We start from the raw sequence: 19435 nt of genomic DNA on the forward strand, positions 1-19435 counted from the left end.
TATGTTGAGTCTGTATATAGACTTCAATGGTGTGCCCCATGATTTTCTAACAGTAATTTTTATACAGTAAGTCTTAAATTTACTATTAAACTGTCCGCTACTATATGTTACTGATTTATTGTTTCAACTATTACTCTGTTAATAATAAAAATTTTAGTTAATTCATCTGATGTGAAAAATTTCTTAAAGACAACATGTTGTTGTTATTGTTTTGAATAGAAATTACGACTGAAGCTTTTACCAAATACTTTTTCTGTTGAAAATGGGAACGCTTGCTCAATGCAAATATTTCTCACTCAAATCTTTGTGTTTGTACTGACACGAGAATTTACATGTCTATTTGCCTACATAATACTGAGGCTGACAAAATGCACAATATTTCTGTCAAAACAATGGGTTTGGGTTCTGGGCACAGGTGAGCGTCAAGCAAATTATATGTTGTTTGTGTTTAACAAAATGAGCCTCAAATATCAACCAAAATGCAAATTTAGCCACACTGGCACAAGCCGTCATGAGAGACATTTTAACTAAGCAAGACAAACACAGGTATAACTACTAACACTAATCAATGAACGTTCTGTTCCTTTTTATCTGCCAGTAAGTCTCGCGCGTGAGACAGTTTGGACGACGGACCTTTTTCACACCAGAGATATTGACTTGTCATAGCAGGTCTATACCAAGGCCCTGGAACTGCTTCACTTAAATGAGATACAGTCATCATTATTGTTGATAATTGCAACTGTGATTCTCCTGCTGTGACAAGTGAAAATGGAAATGTCTGCTGCAAAAAAGAAATAATAGGTCGAGAAATCTGGGGTCAGCTTTGATTTTACCACTGCTTCCTCTGTTTGTGATTCATCAGCGTACGAAATTGGACAATAAAAGGTCCAACTCAATCAAATGTCCTGGAAAGCTTTAAGCTTCTGTGTGTGAGGTTTAATTATTATGGTGTCTGACTTTTTCTCACACTGTCTGAGTTCTCTTAAAGGTGACTGGCAAGAATAAAAACCATAGTATCCTTACCAGACAACATTTTGTTTAAGTAAACCTTTTTCTTATGGAGTAATTGACTAATGTAATTGGAGGGACATAATTTCTAAATAGTTCCCAAGCTGAACCTTAGACATTGATTAAAAAAAAAAAAAAAAGACACAGTGGCTCCATGTTTAAGTGTGAAATCTGATTAGAAATACTAGTTTGCCAACTGCTGTTTCTTAAAAACAAGTCCTTTCATTATTTTTACTCAAAATGTGAATTTAACTACATAAAAGATAGACCTGATTGCTATCATGAACATTACTATTAAAGTTATTATTCCTCTAATGTTGTTTGCTTATAAATCATCTAGTTTGTCCACAGAATCGCCTTTGTTTTTGGTATGTTAACTATCTTAAGGCAGAAAAATCTCTCTTTTAAAATTTATTTAACCAGGTAAAAGTCCCATTTCAAAATCTTTCTTTTCTTTTTTTTTAAATTAAATCCTTGCATCAGACCTAAATGTGCAGAGCTTTTCATTCTCAAGATTTGAAATTTTTGGCCATCTGGAACCTTCACATTGTGTCATGAGTGCCACAAGTAGCAAAAAAAGACAGCGTCAAAACAGCATTATGAGACTATCCAGTTTAGCAGGACGTAAAAATAGTTGAATTCTCAAGTGAGATAAACAAAACTATTGACCAAGAGTGATCTAAAAAAAAATTGAAACTGACTCAAATTAAAAAAGAGTCTCTGCTCAAAACTGATTTTTTTAAACATCCTTAATAAAGTGGAAAACAGCTATATGACTAATAGATCTGAGCCACAAACTGTCTGTGTTTGTACTGGTGTACCGGTTTATGTCACTTGTCAAAGATTGATGGAAAAAACACGGTCTCCCTTTTCATAAAACTCTTCAGCCACACAAACAAATTACACATGCAAATATGCTTCAGTCAACCAATACTCCCTGGAAAGATGCAAAAGTGATCCTCTCATCCCTCCCTCTGTCAGCCCACACTTTCAAAAACAGTCCCTGGTCCGTTTTGCAAACCACACAGAGCTCTCACAGCAGCATATGTGAGGTGGAGGTAAAGTTTTGATATGTTTGGTGCTGTGTTTCTTTGCTTGGCTTGGCTGATGGGGCAGGTAACTGATGGGGAACTGGATTACATCTCTCAGGGACAGGGGATGCAACTGCTGGGCGACTTCTCCATCGCTGGACTGTTTCCTCTCCACTACACGGATAGACCAAGGGCTAGTATGCCTGCTCTGGTTCCATGTGATGAGTGAGTTTTACTGCTTTCCTGGACAGTAAACTTCCAATTCCACTGATCAAATGCATCTCGTTGGTGGTGTGGCTTTAACATCATCCCAAATATTGTTGTTGTTTTTTTTTGTTTTTTTTTTATCATCTAATGATTATTACTTCACATTTTAATTAATTTTTCTTTTAACATGTTACCTTTTCTAGAGGTTCAACTAACAAACACGGCTTTCACCTGATGCAAGCCATGAGATTTGCTGTGGAAGAAATCAACAACAGCAGTGGACCACAGCCTCTTTTACCAGGAGTGAAGCTGGGCTACCAGATGTACGACATCTGTTCAGTGCCAGCCAGTGTCCTGGCCACACTGGACCTGCTGGAGCAGCAGAGCCAGAGCCCCTCTACGCCTGGGACAGAGGGAGACACAGACCCAGACTATGAGAACAGTCAAAGAGCAGTGGCTGTGATTGGGCCGGACAGCAGCAGCAAAACCTTCACCCCCGCTGCTTTACTGGGGGCCTTTTTAATACCACAAGTAAGTTTTAATCATTGCCCTTGAAATATGACCTGAAAAGGCCTGCATGCAACACAGAATCATTCCTCGCATCCTCTTTGTTTCATCGTAGATCTCTTATGAGGCATCAAATGAAATGCTCAGCAACAAGTTCCTCTATCCAGCCTTTTTCCGCACAATTCCCAGCGACAAGAACCAGGTTGCAGCTATGATCCAGCTTTTAATTCGTTTCAACTGGACATGGATCGCTCTCTTAGGTAGTGACAACGCCTACGGCCTGGCGGGCATGCAGAGTCTTTCCAACCATGCGCCGCACCACGGCATCTGCATTGCCTACCAAGGAATCATCCCCTCACTCAGAGCTGACACGATCCAGACCATGAGGAACATGGTGGGGAAAATACTGAAGACCAAGGTCAACACCATCGTAGTCTTCTCCAGCAAGTCCAAACTCAGTGGCTTCTTCCCGTTTGTCATTGAGCGCAACGTGACAGATAAAGTGTGGATTGGGACGGAGGACTGGTCATCAGCTACTCTTATATCAGGGATACCTGGGATCCAGACCATCGGCACTGTGCTCGGTGTGTCCATCAAAGATGCACATATTCCTGGTTTTGAGGACTTTGAGAGAAAGGTAGTTCAGGCTTCAGTGCAAGAGAATGACACCCAGAATGGCACCATAAGCCCAGACAATGCTTGTCTACAGAGCACAGACCTGTTCAGCCTCGCCAGGAAGAATTTCTCACTGGAGAAATATGACATTACCTCTTCCTTCAATGTGTATAAGGCGGTGTACGCCGTGGCTCATGCTCTGCACCAAGCTCTTGGCTGTGATTCTGGAGAGTGCCAAAGGAGGAGGGTGCATCCATGGGAGGTGAGCAAATGTAAACTTGCATTTTTGCCAAAGCAGAGAATCTTTCAGAACCACAACTTGTTAAGCATTGGTGTTTCCTCTCTCCTCTCCATCTACAGCTTCTCTCGTGGCTTAAGAAGGTTCGATTCTCTCTGTTCAACACCTCTGTGTACTTTGATATGAATGGTGACCCGCCGACAGGATATGACATCGTCTCCTGGGTTTGGAGGGGGACAGACTGGTCTCTCAGAGTGGTGGGCTCCTTCACCCCAGATCCCCTTAAGCTCACAATTGACGATGATCAAATTGAGTGGCACCAAACAGAACATTCACAACCAGTAAGAACAATGTGGAATAGTTTTCATTACACTGTTTGTAAAACTTTTGTAAAGCTTAAAAACTTTACTTTTCAACATGTTTCTTTTCACACGCTTTTTTTTTTCTTCCTTCAAGATCTCATTTGGTTCAAATATGTATGTATACTATTAGTGAGAAATTTGCAAAAGTGTTTATGAAAATATAAAATTGTAAAATGTAAAAAATATTGTTCTGATTTTAGAGAGGCCTGAACAAATTCTAACCTTTTTAAAGGTGTATCTGATTGTTTCCAAAGCCGTCTATATGTGCTTTTGTGTGATTGCCTGTGTTTTGTTGTGTGTCTTATCTCTGTCCTTATATCTGGAGATTTTGATCCCAGTAAGGTGACCTGATTAAATAAAGGTTATTTCTATTCTTTCTCAAACCCTGTTGCTTGCATGCAGGTGCCGTTGTCCGTCTGCTCAGCCCCATGCCCGAGGGGCCACAAGAAGGTTCTGACAGGGCAACACACCTGCTGCTTCGACTGCCAGGCTTGTCCTGCTGCCACATTCCTCAATATAAGCGGTAAACTAAAGACACACACAGAGAGAGCAGGTTACAGTTCCTCTAGTGGTCTTTGAAGTCTTGCAGTTCTGTAACTTACGATCTTTTTCGTATTGAATTCTACTCAAAACTCCGGAAGAAATTTCTTGCCAGTTTGAACAAAGTGTTGAACAAAATGATCAATACCCCAACACAGAAGTATTTTTTAGCTGTTGTCTGTGAGATTGACCAGCAGGTGGAGCATAATACTCACACTATGTGCTGATGCAGGAGCCAAACTGACTCAAGAGCCCTTTCGAAAGGATTCACTGGATCTAACAACCTGTGATTTAAGACTCCTAACAAACGCTGCCAAGTGTTTTCTCTTCTAGACCGTAATTTTTAATCTAGGGATGACTCACTAACATTAAATATGAAACCCATCGCACTGGACAAAACCCAGCTCAGGTTTTACATCCCTGGATTTCTCTTTAAATCTATGCCCTTTCTCTTCCTCAGAACCAACTACATGCCAGTCGTGCCTGCCGGAGCAGTGGGCTCCACGGAGCAGCGATCAGTGTCTGAATAGGACCGTCCTGATGCTCGCCTGGGACGCCCCCCTCTCCATTGCCCTGCTCCTCTTTCTGGCCACCTGTCTTCTCATGACCTCTGGCTCTGCAGTAATCCTCCTGCTCAACCTGAACACGCCTGTGGCCAAGTCTGCCGGAGGCCGCACCTGCCTCCTGATGCTGGCAGCCCTGACTGCTGCTGCCATGAGCTCTTTGTGCCATTTTGGCCAGCCCTCTCCTCTGGCCTGTATCCTCAAGCAGCCTCTATTCATCTTTAGCTTCACTGTGTGCCTGGCCTGCATCACTGTGCGCTCCCTCCAGGTTGTCTGCATTTTTAAATTTGCATCCAAGCTGCCGGCGGCTTATGACAAGTGGGCCAAAAAACGCGGGCCAGAGTTTACCATTTTCCTGGTGTCTGTCACCATCTTGCTCATTTCTGTACTCCGTGAGGCCCTCAACCCTTCCCAGCCGTCCGAGGATCTTGACTTCTACAAGGACAGCATTGTCTTGGAGTGCAGTAACACCCTCTCAGTCGGCACAGGCGTCGAGCTAACTTATTTCTTCCTGGTCAGCATCCTCTGCTTCTCTTTCAGCTACATGGGAAAAGACCTGCCAGCAAACTACAATGAAGCTAAGTGTGTCACCTTCAGCCTCATGGTGTGCATGATCTGCTGGATTAGCTTCTTCACTTTATACCTCATCAGCAGAAGCCCGTTCACCATGGCCACACACGTGTTTGCCATACTTCTCAGCGTCCTGGCCTTCCTCTGCGGCTACTTCCTGCCCAAAATTTACATTATTGTCCTGAAGCCGCAAATGAACACGACTGCCCATTTCCAGAACTGCATTCAAATGTACACCATGAGCAAACAGTGAAGCATGTAATGAAGAGTAGCTACAAATGATGCTGGTCAACTACTGTTATCAGCCCAGGCTGAGTTTCACTTTTAAATCTATCTCACAGCTGAGTTGAAATGTTAATTGTATGTACACAAATGAAGTTGCATTAAATTGGTGTCAGTAGGGTAATTCCCTTTTCGCCGGACCTCGACTAGGAAGGTCAGTGGCCATGCTCACCTACAGATCAGCAACTGTGGCTAAAGTTTTAATCACTGAAGATCCAGACTTTTCAAGTATCCTTAAATAGGATAAATAAATAAACGTTATCTCTGACTAGTGTGCATTCGTTTGTGGAATCCAATGCTGCTGAAGAGAATCCAAGGGTAACACAGAGTGGTCTTTTTCCATCATAGCGCGCCCTGGTAGTTGTAGTAGGAACTGAAACACTAACACTGATGGTTGAAATGTTGTTTTTGTGAATACAAGTCAAGAATGTTGTCAGTGATGGGAGACCATTTCACTTGTTTCCAGAAGATTTTGGAACATTACCCAAACAGAACCGGTGCCTACAAAAATCAAGGAAATTATCTGATTAAAAGTGTTGATGTGTTGGAGAAAAGAAAAATCTTTTCTTATCTTATGCTGTTGGTTTTGAGATTTTGATATTTGATAACAGTACCTGTAAAGCTTTTATGGTTTATAAATGTCAGCTTGGGTCAACAAAACAATTGACATGATCATATTTCCAGGGATTCAACAAGTGGCAGCTGGTCTTAGAAAAAAAAGGTTTCAGAAAAGCACCATGACGTAACATCTCTTTGCATATCAAATAAATACACAATTGGCCTGTCTTGTGTGTCTGTGTGTGTGAGTGCGTGCTTGGGTTTGTGTGTATGCGTGACACACACACACACACACACACACACACACACACACACACACACACACACATATACAAGCACATACCCACATACACACACACACACACACATGCACACACACACACACACACACACACACACGGGCTGCTGTTGGCTGTTGTTTGAGAGGAGAGATGAAAAGGCCTTTTGTGGCTGAGAGGTCAACGCTATTGACCAGTAGATGTGTGAGTAGAGTCCAAGCTTGGCTTTCCCACAGTCTCTCTGTCCACTCACGGCTAAATACCCTGGGTCAACAATCGAAGTGTGCCATGGGTGAACAAGCAGGAGTTTTATTGTCAGCACTCCAAGCTACTGAGGAGGTTTTAGGATTTTTACCTCACAAGCTTTTTGATCAAGTGCATTTTGGAAAATTAATATTTATCATCATGCAGTGTTTAAACCATGTGTGTGTCGTCTGAAGCCAGAACCATCTTTCTCATGCTTCCCTCGATTAGTTCTGTTGGGAGTTAAGTTACAGATACAGGAGGACAGAGCAGTGTTCAAAATGTGCTCCAAAATACTACAGCGAGACACCCAAGATGTCCTGCGATACAAACCAGAAATTTAAAATACATGCAGAATCAATTTTTACCCCTTTATCTGCAGCCTGGTACCAGCAGAGGTCAACAATTTCTAATGGTCTCATTTGATTCTCCTTTCCTGCTCCAGGATTCAACAAATCAAACTCTAGATGCTCATTAAATCTGCAGGTCCAGCAGAATTGAGTTTGTTGGTTTTTCAGTCCCTACATCATTGTTAGTTCATGTAATTTTTTCTAAATGGTGTCATTTCATTTGAAATGAAACTTCATTTGTTACTGATATTAGAAGATGTATGAAGATGTTTGGGCAGAGAAAGTAAAGGAACAAAACCTGCAAAAATCTGAAATATCCAAATTAATGTAATGGAAAGTCAAGTGACGGTCTTCTTTTCACAAATGTGGATTGTTTTACAGCAGTATTTGATGAATAATGAATTTACACTTTCAATGCCTTTTCCCTGAATGCCGCCAATGCATTAAATCCTGTCTTTAATTGTTCCCTGGTTGCACATCAGGAGATGCCCATGTTACCCTGTGTAACTGGAGTGTGAGATAAGCAGCAGCCCCTGATAAGAGACTGACAGGATATCATTCCTAGTCTGATATATATCTCGGGAACGGTTTTATCTCCAATGGTCAGCCTGTGATTGCTTCACCTCTGAGTTATTGATGTGTGTCCTATTGTTACAAGCCTCAGCCCTGCCTGAGTCACATGGCTTTGTTATGCTAATATCTCCCTATAAAATGAGGAACAGCTCTTCCAGAGACATCAGAGCTTACAGTGTCATCCTGAAGTAGCCGCTCACTTCACCTGCACAGACATGGCTCCCTGCTCCACCAGCTACTCCTCTATTCACCACATCAGGATCTCTGAGAGAGACAACATCAAAGTGAGTACTGGATGGGATTTAAATGGTTTTGTGAAGCACAAATGTCTGATTGTTTATTACTGAATTGAATCACGAACTTACCAGGCTGTCTCCTCTTCCCCAGTTGAGAAAACCTATTGTGGAGAAAATGCGCAGAGACCGCATCAACAGCTGCATCGAGCAGCTCAAGATCATCCTGGAGAAAGAGTTCCACAAGCAGGAGCCCAACTCCAAGCTGGAGAAAGCCGACATCCTGGAGATGACCGTGAGCTTCCTGAGGCAGCAGTTGCAGCCGGGCCTCTGTCGGAGCGACTATAGCCAAGGCTACTCTCACTGCTGGAGGGACTCTCTGCACTTCCTCTCTGCCGGCTCCAGCAAAGAGGCCACTTTCACCTCTCCGCAGGGCCTCCAGCAGAAGGAGCGGCACGAGCAGCCGCTCCATCAGGCCCAGAGAGGCAGCAGCTTCTCGCCAGTCTGCTCCACCCTCAGGCCCACCACGCTGCAGGACAGCAGCAGCAGCAGCAGCAGCAGAGGCCCCGTGTGGAGGCCTTGGTAGAGACTCTGTCCCACAGACACTGAGACCTGAGGGGAATCTGTTCTCTCCCTCACTAAGTAGGAAATATATTTCCAGCCTGCTCATTCATGGTGATATTGAGCGCTTTTAGTGGTTCATCATATTGATGAAAATATATGTAATAGGTATTCTACCCTCTTAATAACAAGTTCACACTGGAGATATTCACTACACATGTGCACCACCAGTATCTTCATGCCTCAAAATGAGGTTATTATAAATGTTTTTGTTCCTTTTTGTAACTGAAAGTGTATTCATTGTGTGTAGTTAAACCTGCTCTGAAGTTAAAAGTTTGTGTCACGTTATACTTGAAACCAGAGTGCTTTACCAAACATACAGTATCTGTTGTGACTTATTTGCCTTTAATAAATGAAGAAAGTATTTGGCAAAATGCCAAGAGACAGTAGCTAACAGTGTTGGTCATTTGTGTATGTTGTGTTTTCTATTGTAATGCATTACAGTGTAGATAAATGCTACGTATTAGAGATAGCATTTAATAGTGCTACAAACTGTTTACCATAACTTAAATTTGGAAAATTGGATAACAATAAGACATATTTATCCATTTCTCTTTTCTTTATATTTTGTGTGGATCTATTAATTGTAAATACAGTGTGTACAGTTTTTTAATGGTTTAATTATTAATTAGAATCTCTGGATCAATAGAATTCAAATAAAAGGACATGTCTGTATTAGTATTTTAAGCCTTAATGCGACTTTTTACTTGAGTATTATGTATGTACAAAAAATAAAATAAAGACAAGCTCAGGACAGTTTTAATCCGAGGTTCATTATGGACATAGGCCAAAAGGCACTGATGTGAACATTTCCTTCATTTAAAAGGAGGGTCAACATTATCAAGAAGTTTCTTGAGTGCTCTGTACAAAAAATATAAATATTTACATTCCAATAAAAAATCTGGAATTAGCTTTTTTTTTAATGATTGTATCTTTTTATTGTAAATTGTCATACAAATGTTAGAAAATAAGTTTTAAGAGCCAGAATGTAATAGCAGAACAGCCATATCAACAAAATGTTAATATGTACATCCACTTGCACACACATGCACAAACACACACATCATCATTCTCATCCATAAAATTTGGCATAGATAATTCAAAAGAGAAGAGAAATATTCTCAACAGCAGCTGTCAGTATAACACAGTACGGCAGATATATATACTGTATATATCGTTACATCAAGCAGTCCAAAGATAAACTCCACTGGAGTAAACAATCATTTCACAAAGATTTGACAAAACCATCATCACTCAAAATCAACCTCCTGCTTTTTTTAAACACAAGGAAAAAGCTAACATCAGGTGTAAATCAAAGTCAGAGCAGGACAATCTTCAAATGAGTGAGAGCCTTCGCTTTTACTACTTGTCCATCAATGTGATGAGACAATAAGGAAACCCATCATGAATGAGCAGGCTGGAAATATATTTCCTACTTAGTGAGGGAGAGAACAGATTCCCCTCAGGTCTCAGTGTCTGTGGGACAGAGTCTCTACCAAGGCCTCCACACGGGGCCTCTGCTGCTGCTGCTGCTGCTGTCCTGCAGCGTGGTGGGCCTGAGGGTGGAGCAGACTGGCGAGAAGCTGCTGCCTCTCTGGGCCTGATGGAGCGGCTGCTCGTGCCGCTCCTTCTGCTGGAGGCCCTGCGGAGAGGTGAAAGAGGCCTCTTTGCTGGAGCCGGCAGAGAGGAAGTGCAGAGAGTCCCTCCAGCAGTGAGAGTAGCCTTGGCTATAGTCGCTCCGACAGAGGCCCGGCTGCAACTGCTGCCTCAGGAAGCTCACGGTCATCTCCAGGATGTCGGCTTTCTCCAGCTTGGAGTTGGGCTCCTGCTTGTGGAACTCTTTCTCCAGGATGATCTTGAGCTGCTCGATGCAGCTGTTGATGCGGTCTCTGCGCATTTTCTCCACAATAGGTTTTCTCAACTGGGGAAGAGGAGACAGCCTGGTAAGTTCGTGATTCAATTCAGTACTAAACAATCAGACATTTGTGCTGCACAAGCTGATGCAAAACCATTTAAATCCCATCCAGTACTCACTTTGATGTTGTCTCTCTCAGAGATCCTGATGTGGTGAATAGAGGAGTAGTTGGTGGAGCAGGGAGCCATGTCTGTGCAGGTGAAGTGAGCAGCTACTTCTGGACGGCACTGTAAGCTCTGATGTCTCTGGAGGAGCCACTCCTCAATTTATACTGGGAGATTAGCATAACAAAGCCATGTGGCTCAGGCAGGGCTGGGGTTCCCACACTCTGACCGGGGGGACTCCCAGCACAACAATGGACGACATGTCAATAACTCATAGGGCGTGTATCTGTGTGTGGCATATTTCCCAAGATAAGCAACAGGTAATTAACACGTCATTTGAGAATTTATCATGGACTGATGGTCAGAATTGGACTTTTTAGATGTATAAGAAGAAGAAGTGATACACAATCTTCAAAGGGGGGGTTGGGGGGCACTGCAATTAAGGACCAAATGCTTCACTGCAGTAAAACAATATAAACTGAAGGCTTTCATTTTCTCTTCAAAGACAGCTGCCCTTCCTAAAAAAAAAAAAAAAAAAAGAGAGAAACATTTTGGTGCACAGACAGGAGCATTTGAACACATGAAAAATGTTGTTTTCAGTGGAACAGGTGTCTCTTTCCTGTCTTGGCCACTGGGTCGTCACAGTTTGGTTAAAAATAAACCACCACAATAACGTGTAAAATCAGGAGGAGAGCGGGAGAGAGGACAGAGCAGGGAGGGCAGTCAAAGAGGGACCAGAGTGACTGGCTGCAGGTGAAACATTTCATCTTCCACCTGTTGCTTAACGTTGCTGCTCCTGAACGTGAGGGTTTCCCACAGGACGGGTGTGCGAAGGAACGCTGTAGCAGTCCGAGGGGGAGACACTGATCAAAAGGCTGCTGCTGACTCACGTCTCCCAGGTGCGAAAGCCATCACGCGGAGCACGTTCTCGGTGGCGCGAGGCGCAGGCCGCGTGCGGTGCGGTGGCGCAGTCAGTGCCAGAGGTGGGGTCTCGTGTGCATGTCATGACGCGCAGCATGGCTTTTTGATTCAGGTTGCCCCCCCCCCCCCTCCCCTCGCTGGGCTCATGCAGAAAGAAGAAAAAGAAAAAAAAAGGGGCGCAAAACGTGCCCCGTTGGTCAATTCATAGGGAACACAGCGAGCTCGGAAAGAAAGGAAGTCACATGATATCAGAAAATATTTAAATTCTAACCATCGAAGCCCTGCATGAGTAGAACCGACAGCTATTGTACAGTATTTACATGGGCCTGGAAACAGGCCAGGAACAGGCCACGGCAGTCAGTTCATCAAACTCTATAGTTTCCAAACTTCACTCCCTGTGGCCTAACAAAGGAGTCAGTGTTGATGACAGGAGATGATATGAAGACACCTGTACGGTTATGAGAGCATCCCTCATAGAGATTATGTTTGCAAACTATTTCACCAAAATGTATAATTGATTTTTAAAAGAGCCGTTTGTATTTTTTGGTACGCGGACCTGGATTATTGTTGTCTTTAGTCAGTGAGTTTTTAGCGACTGAGTCCTGCTGAAAACTGTAGGCAGACTTTAATTATAAGCTCTTGTCTTACTTCTCCCGAGGGACCGCAGGCCCTGTTGTAAGTGAACTGTGTCAAATTAGTGTCAAGTTAATGGCATTATGAGAGGGCTGGCAGTGTGCCTCCGAGGGCCTCCATCCCTAGCTGGCCCCAGATGTGAAGCCGGCCTTGTGGGCGCAGTGTGAGTAGTCCCGTCTCCCTAGTTTCCCACCAATCCCCAACACCAGGGTAAATGACCTACAAAAGCCATGTCGCTCCTCAGTGCTCCACTGAGAATGTTAATTGATCTTTTGTTGCAGGACAAACAGAAACTCTCTGTCCCGGTCCATCTGGGGAAAAACAAGTCAACTGACTTTACTGCTTGGCACAGAGCAGTCTGTCTGCCTTTGGTCTCCGTTGACTTTTTTAATTTAAGGGTTCAGCCACCGATCTACAATGCTGAAAGAAGTACTTTAAGTTTTAATTAAGTCAAAGAAGTAATGCCACAATAGAAATACTACTTCATTAAATTAAAAAAAAAAAAAAAGCAAAGCTAAAGGAAAAGGCAGAGGATCCACACACTGGCAACATTTCCATCCCAGAAAAAGTAAAAGTAAATAAGTATTAGCAGTAGAATGTACACAAAGGTGCTAATTGAGAGAAATGGACCTCATAAGAATGTTTGATTATTAATGCACAATAGATATCTGATAACTGGCAGGTTAATGCATGAAAAGTGAAACTCTCCAAAGTTGGAGGTAATGAAATAATGGAAATCCACTAAATTGAAAATACACTATTACAGTTGACCAGTTTTCCATTAATTTTCAGACTTTCTGATCAGTTAAAGGGTCACATGATCTTTTACATGTCGACATAATTCTCTAAAATCTTTTAAATAGGGTCAAAGATGCATTTTATCATCAAAACAAGGCTGTCGCAGTACTTGTGATAAACGGAAAAGTAGGTTTAGGTAAAGGTAATTCAAAGTGTTATAGGGACATCATTTTACAGACAATGTGATTAAAAATAAACTACAATGAATTTGATTAAATAATACAAGTATAAAGTCTTGCAAAATGGAAATATTTAAGTAAGGACCCAGCACTGTTCAGTCATACAGCAGAACAGCACTTGAGTAAATGTGCTATGTTGCTTCCTTCCTGTTTGCATCTGAGCAGGTTTGTGACCTGTTGGTATTTGTGGTGTCACAATGGTGCTTTAAATTTCTAACAAGGCACCTGCATCACATCCATTTAACCCAGATCAGATACTGTATTTAGCATTAAAAACAATACTATCTCTTTTCGTGCTTTACGTTTGCATATTGAGGTATGTTGGTAAACATCTCTTCTACTTCTCTTCAGTGTAGCGTTTGAAAACACAGTAACTGCCAATCTGTCAAGTCACGTTTATGTTTGGCTTTATTATCTGTCCTCTCCATTGATTTCACTCTCGACGTGTTTGTGTGAATTTGTGCCTCCTCTGAAAGTTAGTGTGCACTACACGGCTCCTGGGGGTCTTTGTCTACAAGTGTGTGTGAAGACGAGTTCCCCTCCCACCAACAGCCTGAGAGCTCTGAATTCCTGCCATAAAGTCTCGGCCATCGCTCAGACCTGCAGCGGCACAGAGCGGCTTCCCATCAGCCATCTCTCTGTGAGTGTGGTATCTCCCGTTTCCCACACTCTGTGCCTATTCACTGGCCCCAAGACGGGAACAATAGAAGTGTGTCTTGTTACACATCACATTAGCTACGGTGTTTGATCTCCCATCGCAGGGGGAGGGGAGGCAGCTTCAGCCAGACCATCTGGCCTGTCCAACTAGACCCTGAGAAAGTCCCGGGCATGCCACATTCTCCACAACTTCTGCACACACAAATAGTTGTGAAAGACTTTTGTGGCACTTGAGACATAATTCAGGCACTAGACAGCATGCCACAACTACAACAACAGAAGTGGGCCGTGTGACATAAATGGAGCAGGCGTGTCTCCATACTCCAGATTTTCAATTTCTTTTAAACACCTGTGCACCAGGAAGGTCAGATAAGATGAAACGTTAATGATCCCTGTGGGAAACACTGTATCAAGAAAAAAAATACGGAGTTAAAAGTATGAAAAAAAAGCACCACCACCTGTCGTTAAATTATCTGAAGAATGAATTCCCTGAGTAATGTTAGTTATATTTTTTTTAACATGCATGTGTTTTGAACTCTTCTGTTGAAATAAAATCAGGCTTTTAAGATTGATGCAGTAAAAATGAATGCACTGATAGAATCAGTGCATGTCAAAACACAGATTTGCATCCATTACCGGTAGTAAGAAGTATGATGTTAAATCCAAATACTTTTGATGTACTGAACCGATACTCAGCTGCACTCGACCTGTGCATATAGATATTATTATGTTGTCTCATTAATTCATTCAGTCACTCAATGTTCAAGATCAAATGAACAGTCTTTATGTAAGATTTTCTACGTACTTTGACCTCTGTCACTCAGCGCTCAAGATTTCTGAATAAAGTAAAAACACCACTGTTGTTCATGTTTGCAAAACTTCATGTGAAGTTTTCTGTTTATTTTTTTTTTAAATGTTCAAACGCAAACTTCTCAAGGAAGCAATTCAACAGATTCTTTTAGTAAAGATTGATGTCAACATAAAATGCCTTTATAAAAGGTATTCATTTGAAGATGAAAAAACATCTATTATGAACATCACAACTGAACAGTTAGCAGGTACAATTTCAGCAGTAACACTCACTTCACACATAGGCCAAATAATGGTTACAAATAGTCATTATAAAGTATAATCATAACAAGATTTACAGTAAAAGTGGATCCATGGGATCCATTAATGGGATGTTGTTGCTTCATCAGCGCCAAGATGATCAAGGTATCAGTCAGTGATACTCAGTATCAAAGATAGACAGTGGTTTAAACACGTCAGTCAATCAGTGTCTCAGACACTTAAATAATGTGGACTCACAAATAAAATCCAGGATCTGCTTTTCCAAAGGAACAATTGACACAATCACAGAGTGAACACTCTAAATTATATAGAGTATAATACACATGGTGTACATATTCAGTAAAACCTGAATCCTTTCAGTCCTTCCAAAGGAATACTGGGACATTGAGCCCATTTCGCCACACTAGTATAACACTTAACAATATTGAATCTCCTGCCAAAGCAAAATGAAACAGACTTCAGTGAGTCTTTAACTTTCTGTCCATGACATTCACAGACGTAGATCTCTTTCTGTCTTTGTGGAGGTGATGCTGCCTCCATCCTACCAAGGCCTCCACAGACCACAGCTGGCCTGGCTCACACCCTTGCTGGAGCTGACCTGACGGAGAGGAGAGCCAGGAGGTGACAGGGCGCAGGGAGCTTGGCCGGTCCTGCTGGACGCCTGCAGGCCCTGGAAGTGGCTGAGGAGCCGTCTGTGGGCCTGAGTCTGGACCTCGCAGTGGGACAGGAAGCTGACGGCCTCCTGCACGCAGCGGGAGTAGCCGTCGCTGGCCGTCGTCAGGCCAGAGGTCACGCTGACGTGCTGCTGCTGCTGCTGCTGCTGCTGCTGCTGCTGCTGCTGCTGCTGCTTCTGCTGCCAGCTTCTCAGAAAAGACACAGCCATCTCCAAGATGTCCGCCTTCTCTTGCTTGGAATCGGGCTGCTGCCTGAGGAACTCTGGACCCAGCAGGGATTTCAGCTGCTCGATGCTGGTGTTGATGCGGTCTCTGCGCAGTTTCTCCACCATTGGCTTTCTCAGCTGAAGAAAAGAAAAAGAGAAAACATTGAGTCCACTTGAAAACTGGAAACTTTTTTTATATTATTTGAACGCATCTCAACAAGTGAGCTAAGTGACTTTATAGAAAAGGTGTTTACCTTATGAGCAGGAGTCAGGTGTTCCTTAGAGAAAACAGTGGGTGCCATAGCTGTAGAGTCAGCGCGTTCCTGCTTGGTTTGAAGAGCCAGTTGAATCTGAGCTGCCTTCTCCTCTGCCTCTGCCCTGTATTTATACACCCAAATCTCCATATGAATGTGTGGGTCTTGGGCTTGTTGGAGTTTCTCACAGTCCCCGGGCCAATGAGAGCGCTGGGAAGGGCTTTGAGGAACGCAGGGCTGCCACATGCTCAATGAAGTGTTTATAGCCGTTGGGACAATGAGTGTGTCTCCGGGGAGCAGGTGGAGGAATAGACTGCGAGAGAAAGAGCCCAGGGTGGAGGGGGTGGAGAGGGAGGAGGGGCGGTATAGTTGGGAGACTGACCCAGTGCTTGTGTTGATATGGGAAAGTGGTGACCCCAGAGGGAAGCACGCTGCTGTCTCATGTCATCTCCGCCGCCACGTAATTGAGCACAAAGTGCCTCCGCCACCAGGCACACGTGGGTGTTACAGAGGGCCAGCCATTAGAAAAGATCTACACGCAGCCATTTCCACCAGTTTGACACGGCAGACTTCCCTCATGGAGCAGTGCAACAGTTGACATGTCTCAGAGATGAATTTAAAAAAAAGTTTCTCTGCAAGTTTCGAGGTTGAAAAAAATAAATAAATTTCTTAAACTGTGAATTTAACCTTTCAATGAGGTTTTAGCACACACACCAAAATATTCTGTAAATTTACGGTCATGAAAACCTGTTTTCTTATTAAGTTACGTAATAAAAGTGCTGGAGAAACACTATTAACTGTCAAAATTAGAGCAATCTTGGATCTTTCACATGATGTATTTCTATATTTCTCTTTTGTCTGTGCTCTTCTCACTGGTTTGGAGCGGGCAAGGTGATGTCTGGTATTATCATGGATAATAATTCTCCAAAATGCTGATGTTTTCCTTAGTTTTATTACTTAATTGTTGATTATTCAGTTACCATCTAGTTTTATTGAGAAAAATACAAGATACATTTTCAGGTGCTTTAAAATCATCACTATACCATTTAATAATAAAGGGTTAAAATGACTCTAGTTTAAATAGTCTTTAGCCATATAGACAAACAGTACTCCACCTATTACATGTAAAGTCCAAATAAGTGTCAATGAAAAATCAATGCCAACACTGGATATTTTATTTTGAAAATTACTTGGTGGCCATCCTTTTGAAGTTCAGCCTGTCCACTTTAATTTGATGGTAGATGAACATGATTTGAACTGTAAGAGAAGAAAAGTTCTTCAACTGTAAACCTCCCAACACTCACCACACTCCAAGCACATGTTCACACATCAGACAAACCCCCAAATACCCACACAGACAGCCACACTCTCCTCGCTCACTTTCCCTCCCACACACGCACGCACGCACACACACACACACACACACACACACACAGCTGGCTGACCTGCCCACCGCTGGCCACGTCTCAGTCACACGCTCTCTTCCTGCCTGTGTGGAACGTGGGAGCCGCTGTGGTCCCAGGCTTCCCACACTTCAGTGTTAATGACACTGAGGCCGGCTGCACAAAGGAAGTGTGCCCCATCGAACAAAGATTGAGTGACCAACCCCACCCCACCCCCTCCCACCCCCTCCAACACACACACACACACACACACACACACACACACACACACACACACTCGGGAAAACAGGGCTGTCAACAGGGCTTCCAGGCACACCATCTGGACGGATTGTACGCTATTGTCAGCCAATCAAGCATAGGAGACATTCACCGTGAGAATTGGAAAGGCTGAAATAGAGACAGAAAGTTAAATAAGAAGAATAGGGAGTGTGTGTGTGTGGAGGGTGGGAAACGTTGAGGACAGTTTGATGGTTTGTTTTCAACGTTTCTAAAAATCATATAGCGTGTGAGACAAACAGTTTTCTAAGTTGAGAAAAAGTGAATATTGTTTCACGTCATAAGATTGTTCGAACAGAAAGAGGATTTGGGACAAAATAAACAACAAACACACAAATGTAACAAGTAATAACAACATAAGACACTTAAGGATTGGCAGTTGTGATTAAGTCTTGTCTTATAGGCACTACTTCTTTTAAAATTAATCTACTACTGTAAATTTTTAGAGTAAAATAGTGGAAGCTCATGTTACGTGCCATTCAGCTTTAGACTTAACATCTCTGTCCACCACCTTGTTAAATGGACAGAGAGACTCCTTGTAAATGGACGTCCTTCCATTCCGTGTATGCCGTCCTCAGGCAGATGTTTTTCCATCATGTTCCCACCACATATCACTACCGGTCCATACAATAACGCAGATATTTCCCTTTTTGTGGTGCATCAGCTGAGCGACAAGGGGCCAGCGAAGGGCCCCTCCCACCTGTTTGTTTGGATTGGGGCCATTGTGCCCCATGAATTCAACTAATTCATTCACATCCTATTGTCATAACACTGCTTTGTGATTGGCCAACCACTGTGAGAACTAGCATCACATGAAATCGATGGGAAAGTTGGTATAAGTATATAAAGGATGGAGGTCTTGGTGAGTAAAATCAGTACCCTGAACGCCTCTTGTATCCCACACAGACCTGGACTGACTGTACACCATCTGACTTCACATTCACCATGAGGGATCAGCACACAACGTAAGTTCAAATGGAGAAAACTCATCCATAGAAGTAGTTAATATTATTGATCTTCAGCTCATCTCCCTTCCTTAAATTGTTTTTTCATTTAAGGTCATCCCAGGGTCAGGAACATTTTGGTGTTTTGGTTTTATAAGGTTATCAGGGCCCTGATTTTTGCCTTGTTGGTGATACAGAAACTTGACTCCCAAGTAACACTTATCAATGCTGATTGAAAGTTCTGGTTTTGGGGCAGATGTTCAAAATGATCTGTTACAAGGGTCAGGTCACCCAAGTGAACAAAAAACATTTTATCGCTTGGGCATGGTGGGATTTATGTTTTGGTTATGTTTGCCCAAGGTTTGAGATTACCGGTCTCTCCTGATTCAGTGGAGGTGAATTTCCACATTTCCAATTCAAAGAACCTGCTGAATAGTTTTTCTGTATTTCCAAAGAAAACTCTTCACAGAGAGGTCTGTGGACTATTCAGAGTATCGTGAATACTGATTCAGTGTTATGAGCATCACAAATGAAATTCCATTCATCTCATTTGCATTGGGGGCAGCCGGAGAAATCCCACACATTGATCTCTGAACATCTGAACAAATAAAAATCTGTCTG

General features: G+C 42.7%; 4 protein-coding genes across 5 annotated transcripts; 2 read left to right on the forward strand and 2 right to left on the reverse strand.

The window, feature by feature from the left end:
* The first annotated feature begins 2079 nt into the window (after positions 1-2079).
* LOC120804255 (taste receptor type 1 member 1) lies at positions 2080-5894 on the forward strand. Its single transcript, XM_040153590.1, has 6 exons — positions 2080-2264; positions 2450-2777; positions 2869-3630; positions 3729-3947; positions 4371-4491; positions 4969-5894. The coding sequence occupies exons 1-6, from the start codon at positions 2080-2082 to the stop codon at positions 5892-5894; spliced, it is 2541 nt and encodes an 846-aa protein (XP_040009524.1).
* A 2246-nt stretch (positions 5895-8140) lies between these two features.
* Positions 8141-8744, forward strand: LOC120804240 (transcription factor HES-5-like). Its single transcript, XM_040153567.1, has 2 exons — positions 8141-8209; positions 8313-8744. Exons 1-2 carry the CDS (start codon positions 8141-8143, stop codon positions 8742-8744), a joined length of 501 nt encoding a protein of 166 aa, XP_040009501.1.
* Positions 8745-10271: 1527 nt separating this feature from the next.
* On the reverse strand, positions 10272-11786 carry LOC120804037 (transcription factor HES-5-like). 2 transcript variants are annotated; one of them, XM_040153182.1, is made up of 3 exons: positions 11689-11786; positions 10814-11316; positions 10272-10700 (listed from the first exon to the last, which is right to left on the reverse strand). In XM_040153182.1, exons 2-3 carry the CDS (start codon positions 10880-10882, stop codon positions 10272-10274), a joined length of 498 nt encoding a protein of 165 aa, XP_040009116.1. In that variant the 5' UTR covers positions 10883-11316; positions 11689-11786. The 2 variants fall into 2 exon arrangements, with proteins under 2 accessions (XP_040009116.1, XP_040009115.1); XM_040153181.1 differs by having other exon boundaries at positions 11573-11768.
* A 3171-nt stretch (positions 11787-14957) lies between these two features.
* Positions 14958-16437, reverse strand: LOC120804036 (transcription factor HES-5-like). The gene is made up of 2 exons (XM_040153179.1): positions 16192-16437; positions 14958-16075 (listed from the first exon to the last, which is right to left on the reverse strand). The coding sequence occupies exons 1-2, from the start codon at positions 16435-16437 to the stop codon at positions 15599-15601; spliced, it is 723 nt and encodes a 240-aa protein (XP_040009113.1). The 3' UTR covers positions 14958-15598.
* Positions 16438-19435: the final 2998 nt, after the last annotated feature.

The sequence above is a fragment of the Xiphias gladius genome, chromosome 18 (genome assembly GCF_016859285.1).
Source record: "Xiphias gladius isolate SHS-SW01 ecotype Sanya breed wild chromosome 18, ASM1685928v1, whole genome shotgun sequence".
Lineage (NCBI taxonomy): Eukaryota > Metazoa > Chordata > Actinopteri > Istiophoriformes > Xiphiidae > Xiphias > Xiphias gladius.

What these genes read in the sequence shown, in the direction of transcription:
- LOC120804255 (XM_040153590.1), top strand. Translation starts at nt 2,080, where the DNA reads ATGTTTGGTGCTGTGTTTCTTTGCTTGGCTTGGCTGATGGGGCAGGTA. An exon ending in GCTCTGGTTCCATGTGATGA is followed by an intron (nt 2,265 to 2,449) that starts GTGAGTTTTACT and finishes TACCTTTTCTAG; the next exon opens with AGGTTCAACTAACAAACACG. An exon ending in AAACAGAACATTCACAACCA is followed by an intron (nt 3,948 to 4,370) that starts GTAAGAACAATG and finishes GCTTGCATGCAG; the next exon opens with GTGCCGTTGTCCGTCTGCTC.
- LOC120804240 (XM_040153567.1), top strand. Translation starts at nt 8,141, where the DNA reads ATGGCTCCCTGCTCCACCAGCTACTCCTCTATTCACCACATCAGGATC. An exon ending in CTGAGAGAGACAACATCAAA is followed by an intron (nt 8,210 to 8,312) that starts GTGAGTACTGGA and finishes CCTCTTCCCCAG; the next exon opens with TTGAGAAAACCTATTGTGGA.
- LOC120804037 (XM_040153182.1), bottom strand. Translation starts at nt 10,882, where the DNA reads ATGGCTCCCTGCTCCACCAACTACTCCTCTATTCACCACATCAGGATC. An exon ending in CTGAGAGAGACAACATCAAA is followed by an intron (nt 10,701 to 10,813) that starts GTGAGTACTGGA and finishes CCTCTTCCCCAG; the next exon opens with TTGAGAAAACCTATTGTGGA.
- LOC120804036 (XM_040153179.1), bottom strand. Translation starts at nt 16,437, where the DNA reads ATGTGGCAGCCCTGCGTTCCTCAAAGCCCTTCCCAGCGCTCTCATTGG. An exon ending in ACCTGACTCCTGCTCATAAG is followed by an intron (nt 16,076 to 16,191) that starts GTAAACACCTTT and finishes TCTTTTCTTCAG; the next exon opens with CTGAGAAAGCCAATGGTGGA.